The sequence below is a fragment of the Sus scrofa genome, chromosome 1 (genome assembly GCF_054392235.1).
Source record: "Sus scrofa isolate SSC_HxYL_T2T_F1_AM1 chromosome 1, Sscrofa_HxYL_maternal_Yorkshire_Landrace_v2.0, whole genome shotgun sequence".
In the NCBI taxonomy this organism is placed as follows: Eukaryota; Metazoa; Chordata; class Mammalia; order Artiodactyla; family Suidae; genus Sus; species Sus scrofa.
Window position 1 is genome coordinate 77,166,504 of NC_139383.1, and position 14,594 is coordinate 77,181,097.

At 44.2% G+C, this 14,594-nt stretch overlaps 1 protein-coding gene across 1 annotated transcript in view; it reads left to right on the forward strand.

Moving 5' to 3' along the window:
- Nucleotides 1-1,506: 1,506 nt before the first annotated feature.
- SLC16A10 (solute carrier family 16 member 10) overlaps nucleotides 1,507-14,594 on the forward strand; it is a 133,668-nt gene continuing 120,580 nt past the window's right edge. The window contains 1 exon segment of the mRNA XM_021091212.2: nucleotides 1,507-2,030. Coding sequence (XP_020946871.2) covers nucleotides 1,694-2,030 — 337 coding nt within the window. The 5' untranslated portion in view covers nucleotides 1,507-1,693.

Here is a 14,594-nt window from a genome sequence, read left to right on the forward strand (position 1 = left end):
CTGTGATTCTGTTTTATTTAAAAAAATAAACCTTTTTTTTTTGGAAAAAAAAAAAAAGACTGGGAGGAAACATGGTAGATGTGTGGCTTTGTGAGCAATCAGGAAGATTTTTTTTTTTTTTTTTGTCTTTTTGCCTTTTCTAGGGTCACTCCTGGGGCCTATGGAAGTTTCCAGGCTAGGGGTCTAATCGGAGCTGGAGCTGCTGGCCTACACCAGAACCACAGTGACGCGGGATCCGAGCTGAATCTGCGACCTACACCACAGCTCACGGCAACGCCGGATCCTTAACCAGCTGAGCAAGGCCAGGGATCGAACCCATGTCCTCATGGATGCTAGTCAGGTTCGTTAACCACTGAGCCATGACGAGAACTCCGTATAAGACTGTTCTTTAGTTTACCATTCTAACCCCATCCCTTAGATATATTATTCTTGAGCTTTGCTCCCTGTTCCTCAAGCAAACTGCTTTCCCTTAGCTTGTGCTATTCTCGCTACCTAGAATGCTCTTCCCCTATCTTTGTCCACTGAAGTTCCCTGTATGATTCAGCACTCAGCTCAAAAGCTATTTGCTGCAGAAGCTCTTCTTTACTGTTTTGAAGGAATACATGTTCCTTTCTCAGAACTTCTTCCTACCAGTGTTTTGAATGGGCAGAGACAAATATGATCACTCACACTCATTTGTGTACTCCGTCATAAAGTATGGTAACTAGCATATTTTGACTTTGAAGTGAAGAATCCGAGTAACTGAGAAAGAATTGTACTCAACACCGCATAACTAGTTACTCTTCTTTCTTTTACATATGTTTTTGCTCCATGCTTCAGGGAGACAGAGGAGTTGAATACAGGTGTTAGCTTTTGTTTAAAGTGCAAACAATTGTGCTGCAGTTTAATGTTTTCTAGCTGTCTGTCAAAAACGTGTGTTATTTGAAGAACTTGGTATTTGTTACTGGAAGACCAGTCTGTCTTTCAAAATGAGCCCGTTCAACATGCCAAATATTCACGGCAAATCATATACGAATCCAGGAGAAATTAGATAAGGCCTCCGATCTTTCCGACTTCTTTTTAAGTAAGCAGGTGGCATGACGTATCTTATATATTATGATTAGTAATAAGAGGTTAATGCCAAGAAACAAAACAAAAAGAAAACAAAGAGACGATGTTTGGTCGTGAGGCTGTCAGTGAGCTGAGGCTAAAGAAGTTCGGTAGTGTGGTCCCCATGACCCACCCAACCTGCACCTAGGAGGAGACGCGCCCCTTCCGTTAACACTTTGTGGCGGCGTGACCTAGACATCTGTGACCCCCTCTAGGAGGAGGACCTCTCGCAGGCGCGCGCGCAGATTCAGCCACCCGCAGGCACCTGGTCCGCGCGCGGTGGGCGGGGGGTGGGCCCCCTGCGCTCTCAGGAAGCCCAATCATCTGGAGATTCCGGGGCAGGTCCCGCCGCCGGCCACGCCCCCAGGCGGCGGGGCGGGGGGCGTCTTTAAGAGCCGGCGGCCGGGCTGCCTGTTCAGTCCGGGTGCGGGGCGGTAGCCTGGGAGGCCTGAGTTTAATCCCTGCGCCGCCCGCCCACCGGGGGCTCCACTGCCCTTGCCTCGGCCTCACTAGCCCGCCAGCCCAAGTCGGCGGCTCCTCCGCGAGTTCGCCGGGAACTCGTGCCCCTCGCTTTCCCCGGCGCCCAAGGGGGCCGCTTCGGGCCATGGTGCGCTCCCAGGAGGAGCCCGCCGCTGCGCGGGGAACGAGCGAGGCGCAGCCGGCCGGCCCCGCGCCCCTGGGGGCCGCTCCGTTGCCTGGCTCGGGACCCTTGGACGGCCCGGAGGCAGTGGCGGCGGAGAAGGTGGAGGTAGAGCTGGTGGGGCCGGCGGGCGCCGAGCCCCCTGAACCCCCTGAGGGCGGCTGGGGCTGGGTGGTGATGCTGGCAGCCATGTGGTGCAACGGGTCGGTGTTCGGTTTCCAGAACGCCTGCGGGGTGCTCTTCGTGTCTATGCTGAAGACCTTCGGGTCCAAGGACGATGACAAGATGGTCTTCAAGACAGGTGAGGCACAGCGCCGGCCGCAGCCAGCCCCGGGGTGGGGGCGAGCGCGGGGACCCCTGCGCATCCCGCGTATTCCGCGTGCTGAGTGAGCGTCAGCACCGCCGTGTGCGCCTCGGTGGGTTCCTGGGTGCTGAGGGTGTGGGAGGTGGGTCTGTCTAATAGCAAAAGCAGCCTGCAGCTCCAGGGGCCTCAGTGCGCCGGTCTTTGTATTGAATCCAGATGGAGGGAAAATATTTGGAAACAAGTCGCAAAACTTACTTGCCTAGATCTTCCTGCTTTCCTCGCTGCAGAATAGGGGTTAAGAGTCTGCGGTAGACTTTAATTTTTGAAAACAAAGGTACACTTCCAAACCCTATTACACCGCTCCGTCATTTTCACGGTCTCCTTCGTGACCGTGACAGTTGGGTTTTTGTTCATTTGACCCCGGCACTACGGAGGACTGTGAGTGTTGGGGGGAGGCAGGGTTGGCGAGATGAATTAGGTATTCCAAGGTCACTGGAATTCCGAAGGGAGCCCAGAAGGAACCACGGTTTCTTGGTGGCTTTTTTTGGAGGGAGGTAGAGGTTGGGGGAAGGGGGGGTGTCACTTTGCTAAATATAGAAACCATGGGAGGCAGCCAGATCCGGGACTGGGAAGAGGAAGGTGAAGGGTTGTCATATACCAAGCTAGATGAAAAAGGTACAGACTCAACATTTTTTTCCTTGTAGGGGGTTACTATTTGACCTACCAAGTCCAAGACCTTCTGTGTAACTCATTCATTATTTCACTTCACCCTGCAAGGCAGGCGTTGTCAACCCCATTTAGGTGAGAAAAGCAAAGCTTAGTGTAATATAGTGTCTTAGTGAGGCCAGAATGGAGATAAAACACACATCTTGAGACTTAAAAGGGCTACATGATTTCCATTACTATATCAGGCTTCCCTCCCTGCCATTTGTGGATCTTTATATGGTTAATAGTCTTTTTTTTTAAATTTTCAATTATTTTTAGAGTAAATTTTCCTTAAGTCTTTGGTGTGCATAGAAAAATTGATGCAAGACTGTTAGATTCTAAGGGAGAGGTATATTGGGAGTTTTAAAGCCTTATATATTGAGTAATATACTGTATGTATCATTATGCAGCTTGTTTTCTTCTACAAGTGTTTTTCTTCTACATGGTGTTTGTGATCTATCCCTGTAATATCTCAGTTTGAGCTGGTAGCTTAAATTTACATTTTAACTTGTAGTTTTCCATTGCATGGATATATTATAATTTATGCATTCTTCCTTTAATAAGCATTCCAAATTTTGCTATAGCTAATGCTGCCATGCATATTCTTGTACATTGTCTCCTTGGCATGTGAATCAGGTACGATATTTAATCTGGAATTTTTGTTCTCCCCCCCTTTTTTTTTTTTTTTTTTCCTTTAGGGCTGCACCTATGGCATATGGAAGTTCCCAGGCTAGGAATTGAATCGGAGCTTCACCTGCTGGCCTTCGCCACAACCACAGCAATGTGGGATCCGAGCCGGGTCTGCAACCTACAGCACAGCTCATGGCAACACCGGATCGTTCACTCACTGATCGAGGGCAGGGATCGAACCCGCATCCTCAGGGATACTAATCGGGTTCGTAACCTGATAAGCCATGACAGGAACTCCAAGAATTTCTGTTCCTTAAATAGCTTTGAAGCTGTCGTGTTATGCAGGTCACAGGGCTAGGTACAGAAGTACTCAAAATGTAGTATCATGTACTTGCCTAGGTAACAACCGTTGTAAAGTTTAGCTGGATAGATTTGCATATGCAGTAGTAAACAAAAATAATTTTGTGTCTTTATGAGTAGTATCTGGGAGGGAAAAGCTCAAGGAGGCAGAATTCACAGAGTCAACATTTTAAGACTAGTTCCTTCAGCATTTAGCATACTCTTGCCTTGGAATACAGACTTTTAATGCAGTCAAAACACCAAGACAAAACAATCTTTTTTGTTTGTTTGTTTTTCGCTTTTTAGGGCCGAACTCGCGGCACGTGGAGGTTCCCAGGCTAGGGGTCCAGTTGCAGCTACAGCTGCTGGCCTACACCACAGCCACAGCAGATCTGAGCCACGTCTTCGACCTACACCACAACTCATGGCAACGTTAAATCCTTAACCCACTGAGCGAGGCCAGGGGTCAAACCTGAAACCTCATGGTTCCTAGTCAGATTCCATTCTGCTGCACCACGACCGGAATTCCAACAATCTTTTGTTTACCACTGGTTTTTCAAACTCTTGTGAGTAGTTTCATTGGTGACTGTGGAGTTCTTTTTTTTTTTCCTCCTTTCTAACTTTTTGAGAGAGAGTGAGCACCTGCTGGAGAGAGATCGTATCTTTGCCAGGCATCAGAGTGTCTCAGTCTCGAAGCCTCTGCCTCTCTCCCATCCCCTAGGTTTGCACTACTACAGTATCCCAAATCTGGGTAGCTGTAGGGGAGGAAGCCACGGGGCCCTCCTCTCTTGAACTTTTTGAAACTTCATATTTTCAGTTTTGATAAATGTCTTTCTCTGTTTACTCAAATCCTTGACAGCTTTCAGTCATGTTTGTGTATGTGTGGCTGTGTGTCACGTAAACAGGCATACAGGTGTGCCGGTCAGATACTCAAGATCTTTGTGCTCGTCTGCACGACTGCCACGTATGGTTATGCCCTTGCACAGAGCTGCACAGCTCGGGTCAGCAGTAGCTGAAAACCAGCCTCTGCTCTGGGTGCTCTTTAATTTCTGCACACCTGGAGTGGCCCTGAAATGCAGCAGCTAGATGGGACAACAGGCCTTGGCTTGTACATGGTCAATATGTGAAACATGTACAACATAAACGTTGTAAGGTCTGAGGAAGAAAACAGATTTAACCCCACCTGTGAAAAAAATGCTAACACAATAAAGCTAGTTAATGCTGAGATTTCTCCCTCTCCTTTCTGCCTCTTTCCCTCCCTCCATCTCTTTCTCTCTTCGTGCCATGCACACCCACACTCCCTCCACACTCCACCCCCCCATGTTTCATATAAAGTCCATCATCTACAACAGGTACTGAAGCATTTGAGAATACCGGCTTTAAAGTTTGACTTCAGACTTTTTTATTTTGTTGTTCTCATGCTGAGTCATCTGTGATTAGATGTATGCAAACTTCTAGTACAATGCAAAAAGTATCTGGAATTTTTTTTTTGGTCTTTTTTTTTTTTTTTACGGCTGCACCCACAGCATATGGGGGTTCCCAGGCTAGGGGTTGAATCTGAGCTGTAGCTCCTGGCCTACGCCACAGCCACGCCAGTTCTGAGCCGCATCTGTGACTTACACCACAACTCATGGCAACACGAGATCCTTAACCCACTGAACAAGGCCGGGAATCAAACCTGTGTCCCCATGAATATTAGTCAGATTCATTTCCACTGAGCCACAATGGGAACTCCTCTATCTGGAATTTTTAAAACTTTTATTTTTCAAAGTCGAGGTTCATTTTTCTGTTACCTTGTTTGTGACTGATAATCCTGGCATTAGAAGGCTGTTAATTGTCTCCATTTGTTTGTAGCCAAGATACACAGGGAGGTGGGGATGGAACGGGAACCTAGGTTTCCAAATGATGGTTCACATTTCTTGGGAACTTCCTATGTGCCAGGCCCAGTGCTAAGCACTTTACATGCATTCCTTTTTTTTTTTTTTTTTCTTTTTTAAATGGCTGAACCCACGGCATATGAAAATTCCTAGGCTAGAGGCTGAATCCGAGCTACAGCTGGAAACTGTGTTGCAGCTGCAGCAATGCCGAATCCTTTAACCCACTGCACCATTGAACTGATGCCACCGCAGAGACAACACCAACTCCTTAACCTGCTGTGCCACACCGGGAACACTGCATTCCTATTTTAAATCTTAATTGCAACTCCATGAGATAGGCTTTATTTAATCTTTCTTTTCAGATGTGGAAATTCAGGCTTACAGAGATTAAGTAAGCAGTGGAGCCAGGGCCCAACCTCAGGTTTATCTGACTCCAGAAGCTAGGTCTTTAATGTTTGATTCTCTGGCATTGGCTAGATAACATTCTGCGAATCAAACGTTCTTTTATTAATTCAGGTGTTAGAAATTAAGTATTATACCAGGAATTCGGGGGTTAGAAAAGAGGTCTGAAGGATTACAGTCCCTGTTTCTTGGTCTTATTTTGCCGTCAGTACACAGTGGCCAATTATTAATGTTTCATTGACATAGATTTTTGATGTATAGGGAGATGTTTGTGGAGAAACAAGATAATTTCATATGGCATTCAAGCAAAAGTCTGGTGAAGAACCAGGCTCCTTAAGACTGATCCACAGCAGGAAAATATTTCCAGGCAAAATTGAAGAGGAGCCTTCTCAGGCTTATTTCTCTTCAGGGCTCTCTTACCTCTTCCTATGTAACTGGTGATCCACCCACAGTTTCTCAGGAAAGGGCCTGAAGGAAATCATTCACACGAAGCTATGTGTGAGTTTACACATCTTAATGTTACTCCCCATTCATTCTGCAAATATTTACCTCTGACACCCTCTGTGCTGGGCACCGGAGGTGGAAACTGAGAGAGACAAGGTCTTTTGGTCTGCTGTGGGGTACAAGTAAACAGACAGAGTACTTCCCTTTGAAATATACCGGGACTCAGTCTTTATTCTTAAAGGCTGAAATTCTAAGGAAATTCTGGAGAATGGTGGAGGCTGGGAAAGGCATTTGATGGCCTCTTTCTGTGTGGCCACGGATCTCCCTTTGTGAAATTAAGACTTTGGAAAGGGGAAGCAAGCTGAATTTAGGCATTAGAACCAATGAAAAATGTTGCGTGCATTACCTCCCATTAGGTTATCCTGGCTGCTGGTGACAGGGCACTCAGAGATAAGCTTTGCACGTGCTGCTGTGTTAGTAAGGTTGGTCACGGGGAACAAGCTGAGCTTGAGCTGTCTCTTTTCAGTTACCTTTTTATCTTTTCATAGGTGCCTTCTGCTTGCCTGGGTAGAGGGAAGTCAGATACTTTGGAGAAAATTCAACAGATACTACCGTTAACTGGAAATTGTTTTCCCTTAGAAATGGCAACTTTAACTTTGCTGGATATAGGAAAACCTATTTTTAGTTTCTTCATGGAACTGATAAAGAGTCTAAGGTTCTTTTTAGCTTCCTGATGCCATGCCATGAACATTCTCTCGGATGGTACTAGGATATTAATCTAGTTTACTTACCTGCTTTCTGCCTAGAAAAAGAAAAACAGATGTTTTAATGGTATATTGACATTTTAAAAATATTCATTTAAAACAGGTGTGTTTTCGGAATCAATATTTATGGTCATGGTTTTCTTTTGAAGAAATTATGTCTTTGTGGTCCAGAGGCTTGGTCAAGAAGACCCCTACTTCTTCCAGTAATTCCCAAAATTTGCTCTTTAACAGAATTTCTTGAAAGTAGAGGCCTGTGGTTAAATAAATTTGGGATCCACTGCATATTATCTTCCTCTTTTGGATATTTCAAGTACAAATCAAGGTATTAAAAATTCAGTAGTTTCAAAGGAAAGTGGGCTATCAAAAAGGTCCCCAAAGGGACGCTCTTTGGTTACAATCTCTAGTGCAGCTCTGCCTTCTCTGTATGGAGGTGGATTGCTGGTTAGATAATTATAATCACCAAGTGGCATTTAGGGATGTATGCATCTTTCAACACCTCTCAATATAGTTTTATCAGCCCCTCTAAAACTTTGTCAGTTAGTTCCTCCTGAAGTTTTTTTTTTTTTTTTAAGTTTTTGTATTTGCATAATGTCATTATGCTTTTATTTACATATGGCTGTTGTATGCTCCCCCTGAACTTATAGGATGTTTTGCCTCTTTTCAGAACTGAATTGCTATGTCTGGCTTTTAAGCTAAGGGCTTTCTTTTTGGTGGGGAAAGCTGCCTGCATAACTAACCATTTCTATATCATAGGGAAGGTTTTAGTAATGGTGCTTTGCTTAGATCATTATAGGGAGTTCCCATTGTGGTGCAGTGGAAACGAACCTGACTAGGATCCATGAGGATGCGGGTTCGATCCCTGGCCTTGCTCAGTGGCTTAAGGATCCAGCATTGCAGTGAGCTGTGTTGTAGGTCTTAGACTTGGCTTGGCTTCCATGTTGCTGTGGCTGTGGTGTAGGCTGGCAGCTGCAGCTCCAATTTGACCCCTAGCCTGGAAACTTCCATATGCTGTGGGTGGGGCCCTAAAAAGTTAAAAAAAAATTAAAAAGATGGTTACAGTGAATGAATTATCTGATTCTTGGTCCTCCACTATACATCTTTCGCCATAAGAAATACATGACTTTTTTTTTCACATTTTAATTTTTTTAATTACTCGATGAATTTATTACATTTATAGTTGTACAATGATCATGACAATCCAATTTTATAGGAAGAAATACATGACTTTTTTTTTTTTTTTGTCTTTTTACCATTTTTAGGGCTACACCCGTGGCATATGGAGGTTCCCAGGCTAGAGGTCTAATCGGAGCTGTAGCTGCTGGCCCACACCAGAGCCACGGCAACTTGGGATCTGAGCTGCATCTGTGACCTACATGACAGCTCACGGCAACACAGGATCCTTAACCCACTGAGCAAGGGCAGGGATCGAACCTGCAACCTCATGGTTCCTGGTCTGACTCTTTAACCACTGAGCCACGATGGGAACGCCCCAAGAAATACATGACTCTTAATTTGCACTCAAAAAGAGGTTGAGAAGCTAAGAGAACTCACTTATGGCTGCTGTTAGAATGTTGAATTTCCTTCACTATCTTCCATCTTAAACCATCCAACTTTATACTCCATGTGAATTCACCTAAACTGTTGGTTAAAATAAAGTGTTAGGAGTTCTCATCATGGCTGAGCAGTAACAAACCCGACGAGGATCCATGAAGATACAGGTCTGATCCCTGGCTTCGCTCAGTGGGTTAAGGATCCTGCATTGCCATGAGCTGTGGTGTGGGTCACAGACATGGCTACAGCTCCAATTCAACCCCTAGCCTGGAAACTTACATACGCCACAGGTGCGGCCCTGAAAAGCAAAAAAAAAAAAAGTCGTTAGACCACAAAAATAGTTCCAGGATTTTGGAATAATAAAGAAATGAGGAGTTCCTGTTGTGGCTCAGCAGTTAGGGAACCTGACTAGCATCCATGAGGACTTGGGTTTGATCCCTGGCCTTGATCTGTGGGTTAAGGATCTGGTGTTGCTATGAGCTGTGGTGTAGGTCACAGACGCAGCTTGGATCCTGAGTTGCTGTGGCTGTGGTGTAGGCTGGTGGTTGCAGCTCCGATTGGACCCCTAACCTGGCAACCTCCATTTGCCACAGGTATGGCCCTAAAAAGACCAAAAAAAAAAAAAAAAAAAGAAAGAATTAGTGAAGTGTGAGCACTTCCTACTTCATTTCCAGAATGTTTCTGAATTCAGAGCATTGTAAATGTGTATACTGAATTTTGATTGAATACAGTGATGTGAGTATTCCGGTGGTGTTTTCTCGTGGGATTTTTATCAATAAAATTAACTGCTAACAGAACCAAATCAGTCAAAAATAAGTCTGTATTTCAGGAGTGGTTTTGAAGTATCTTTTGCAATAAACTGTACTCTGTGCTCTAGATTTGCGGATCATTGTATATGGGTCCTCGTTGAACCCCTTTAATTCCTCGAGGCTTCATCCCGGGCCATGTACTTGTTTTGCTTTTTCCTGACTTCTCTGTGTGTCTCATAGGCCTCGTGGCTCCAGCCACTATCTTAGGGTTATTATTCACAAATTTCTTTTTTGTGTTCACGACCTATATTAAGAGTTCCCTTTGCATGCACAGGTATATCATACTCCACTAAAATGACTTCATTTCTGGAGTTCTCTTGTGGTGCGGTGATTGAAGGATCCGGTCTGGTCACTGCAGTGGCTCAGGTCACTGCTCTGGCTCTGGTTTGATCCCTGGTACGGTAACTTCCACATGCCACAGCCAAAAAATAAATAAACGTAAAATAAAATGAACTCACTTCTTATCCATCTCATCTAGTGTTCACCTGCCATCAAAAACAGACATGCCTTTCTTCTGAATTCTTTTAGTGCGTAACGTCTCAGGTTGCTCACATCAGAAACTGCGAATCCATCTTGATTTATTTCTCCCCTTTTCTTTCCTGTTTTATTAAATCAGACCAAGTCCTTTTGTGTTTACCTCCTTAATGCCTCATAAATCAGTCCCCTTCTCTTCCTCTGCTGTGCCTAAATTCATGCTTCATTACCTTTGGCCTCAGTGATTGTCATAACCCATTAACCGGTCTACCTGTCCTCAGTTATACACCTGAGTGATTTTTCTAAAACACTGGACCGTATCATTTTTTGTTGCAAAGCCATCAGTGATACCCTTTAGTTCTAGGAAAACCAAAAGCTTTTGAGCCCTGACCCTTGCCTGACACTCTAGCCTTGCGTCTCACTTTTCTCTCCTTCTTGCTCTTTATTCTCTAGCCTAGCCAAAGGTCTTGGCTTTCCTGAATCTGTCCTGATGTCTTTTGCCTCTTTCTCTCTTTCTTTCTCTCTCTCTGTCCTCTCCCTTCCTTGCTTTTTTTTTTTTTTTTTTTTGTCGTTTTGCCATTTCTTGGGCCGCTCCCGAGGCATATGGAGGTTCCCAGGCTAGGGGTCTAATCGGAGCTGTAGCCGCCAGCCTACGCCAGAGCCACAGCAACTCGGGATCCAAGCCGCACCTGCGACCTACACCACAGCTCACGGCAATGCCGGATCATTAACCCACTGAGCAAGGGCAGGGATTGAATCCGCAACCTCATGGTTCCTAGTCGGATTCGTTAACCACTGCGCCACGACGGGAACTCCCCTTCCTTGCTTTTCTTTCTTTCTCTTCCTTCATCCTTTCTTGGTGTGATTGTGACATGAGAAAATTCTGGGGCCAGGTATGCCACACCAGTGACAAGGTTGCATCCTTAACCGGCCAAGCCAGCAGCGAACTCCTTGCCTCTGTGTCTGTTTTTTTTTTTTTTTTTTTTTTTTTTTTTTTTTTTTTGGTCTATTTGTCTTTTCTAGGGCTGCTCCCTTAGCACATGGAGGTTCCCAGGCTAGGGGTCGAATTGGAGCTGTAGCCACTGGCCTATGCCAGAGACACAGCAACTCACACAGCAACTCAGGATCCGAGCCGCATCTGCAACTTACACCACAGCTCACCGCACCACCGGATCCTTAACCCACGACGGGAACTCCGCCTCTGTGTCTTTAGTTGTGCCACTCCTTTCTTCATTGTGGTTTTTGGTCCTTGGAACCCTTGATGAAAGGGTTAGCCATTTTATTCCTTTTAACACAACTGTGGGATAAATAATGCTTTTATACAACTGTTACATTTTTTGATGCACATGGAATGTTTTGGGGGTAGCATGATTCAAATGAGTTACGAATTAAGCTTAGAATGGAAGACAGAGAACCTAATTTCAGCCCACCCTAATCCAGCATTCTGTGAAAGGCACTTTTAAGATAACCTGTATTTAAGTGATAATTTGCATAGTCAGTTTATCATAAAGAAAGAGGGGGTTAAGGATCTGGAGTTGCTGTGATCTGTGGTGTAGGTCTCAGACACGGCTTGGATGGTGGCTCAGATCAGCTTTGCTGTGGCTGTGGTGTTAGGCCAGCAGCTGCAGCTCCGATTTGACCCCTAGCCTGGGAGTTTCCATATGCCGTGGGTGCAGCCCTAAAAAGAAAAAAAAAAAAAGGAGAAAAAAAATGAGAGAAAGAGTTTTCATATACATTACTCAGTTTTATTTTTTAGAGTAGTATAATTATCTCCATTTATATAGATAATGAAGTTGTAACTTGCACAGTTAAGGGCTGGGCCACATGATATCAGTGTTTTGATCCCTTAAGTTGAATTTAAGAGCATCTTTTTAGCTGGGCTACTAAAGTTGGGTTGAGATGTAGAATCCTACCTTCGTCCCCCTTGAAATTATTTTCGGCACATTCACCTACATGTTCTCTAGAACCTTAACAGTGTCTCCTACCCAAGTTATCAGAAATCCTGTAAAGTCGTTGTTGGAATCGAATTCCATGTAGTAAAGTTAGCACAACCCAACTAGAGATCTGATCTCATAGTGAAGTGTAACAAATAAGCCTTAAGAAAAACAAACCAAACCCCAAACAGTCTGTTCGCCACGGCTCTGAGCACCAGTGTAGCCTGGTGCCACCTACACAGAAACTGTGTGTGTTTTTATTGGTAGGATTCAGAAGGAGCAACTCCAGGACTCCAGCCTTCTACCCTCAGGGGCTGCGCAGAAGCAGGACTGGAGTGATAGGGGAAAGTGGGGCTCTTAGTCATCCCTGTATGTTCGTGATCAGACCTTCTTAGCTAAGTTATCTTCATTAACAGCAAGAGAACTCCCAACCTTGCCTGGAGGAACTAGAGCTCGGAGACTGAGGCAGTGACTTGTCTTATTCCCAAGTTGGAAGTCTCTTCATTTCACTTTTTCTTTTTTTTGCATTTTAACATTTATATTTTTCATTTTTATTTTGAAAAAAATATATTTACTATAGTTGATTTACCATGTTCTATCAATTTCTGCCATACAGCAAAGTTGTACATATATCTCCATTCTTTTTCTCACATTATCCTCCATCATATTCCATCACAAGTGATTAGATATACTTCCCTGTGCTGTACAGCAGGATATATTGCTTATCCACTCCAAATGTATTAGTTTCATTTCGCTAATTTTTAATTATGGGGATATGCATGAAATGACTTGAAATGTATGTGGACCCAAGCCGTGTTTCTAACCCTCTTTATTCCCTCTCAATGGACATAAAACTCTCATAGCCCTTGAAAATTTAATGTACATCTCCAAGGGTAGTTTAACTTTTGAGTGAGAGTCCCTAATACTCCAAAGATAAAGCCATGCTTCAGTATTTACCCACCAGCTAAGATTTTGCCACTTTACTTTTAGTGATATTATGGAAATAATTAAGCTCTTTTTTAAAAAATTTTAAATACAAAATTGTAGGAGTTCCCTGGTGGCCCAGCAGTTAAGGATTTCGCATCACTGCTATGGCTCAGGTTCAATCCCGGGAAATTTTACATGGTGTGGGTGAATGCAGCCAAACCTGCCTCTCCCCAAGCAGTCCTCACAAACTACAAAATTAAAATACTGAATGCACTTTTTTTTTGGTGTTTTAACTTTTCAGGGCCGCATCCATAGCATATGGAGGTTCCCAGGCTAGGGGTCCAATCAGATCTGTAGCTGCCAGCCTACACCACAGCCACAGCCAGATATGAGCTGTGTTTGGGACCTATACCACAGCTCATGGCAACGCCAGATCCTTAACCCACTGAGTGAGGCCAGGGATTGAACCTGAAACCTCATGATTCCTAGTCAGATTCATCTCTGCTGCATCGCGATGGGAACTCCTGAATATACTTTTAAAAATTAAATGTGCCTCTCTAGAACTTCTGATATGATCCTCTTAGGGGAAACCGTGCTGCCTTCCTTCTCCCTCTCACTTGAGAATCATTGCCTGGCATTTTAAATTCAATTCAAGGTATTCTTTTCTGGAGTTCCCATTGTGGCTCAGTGGTTAATGAGAGGAACCATGAGGTTGCAGGCTCGATCCTTGGCCTCGCTCAGTGGGTTAAGGATCCGACGTTGCCTTGAGCTGTGGTGTAGGTCCCAGACACTGCTTAGATCACGAGTTGCTGTGGCTGTGGCATAGGCCAGCGGCTACAGTTCTGAGTAGACCCCTAGCCTGGGAATCTCCATATGCGGTGGCGTATGGAGATTCCCAGGACCTAGAAAAGACAAAAAAAAAAAAAAAAAAAAAAAAGTATGCTTTTCTACCATTAAATAGTTAAATCTGAAGGAAAGGTCAGTGTTTAAATTAGTGGATAAAACTCAGAAAGATGCATTGGTCTGCAGTCTAGCTAATTACCCATTTTTTGCTAACGAGTGAATTGCACCAGCAGTGTTCTGCCTGTGTTCAGTCACATTTAGTCTTGTGATGGACTTAGATTGGATCCAAAAACCAGTTCTGACATCCGTTTCATAAAAGTAGAAAACCACTACTCATTAAACGGAGATATTTATTGACTTTTCTGGGTAGATAGATACTAATGCCAAGTCAAGTGGGTTAGTCTGGTGACTGTTGTTAATAGTGAAAACCTTTTCATCTTGCTTAATTACCCTTTTTACTTGTTTTGACTTCACATTCCAGTTTGAAATGGCAGCATCTCAAAGGATTCACATTTGTCAATGGTTGTTTAAACAGCAACATTCCACAAAGTTAATTGATGTTTTAGCGTGAATGGAGGCAGAAAGTTGCCATTGTTGCCCTATGGTAATGGAATACTTGAACTTCAGCTGTACAACACCCCCAACTCTAAAGTTACCTTCCAGGTTTTTTTGGATTCCTTAATTTCTGTTGGTTTTTCTGTAGCTTCTAGCTTTTCTATGTTGAACAAGTGTTGCATTTATAATAGTAAAAATATTAATATTAAAAATAACCATTAGCAGGAGTTCCCATTGTGGCAAAGTGGAAATGAATCTGACTAGGAACCATGAGGTTGCAGGTTTGATCTCTGGCCCTGCTCAGTGG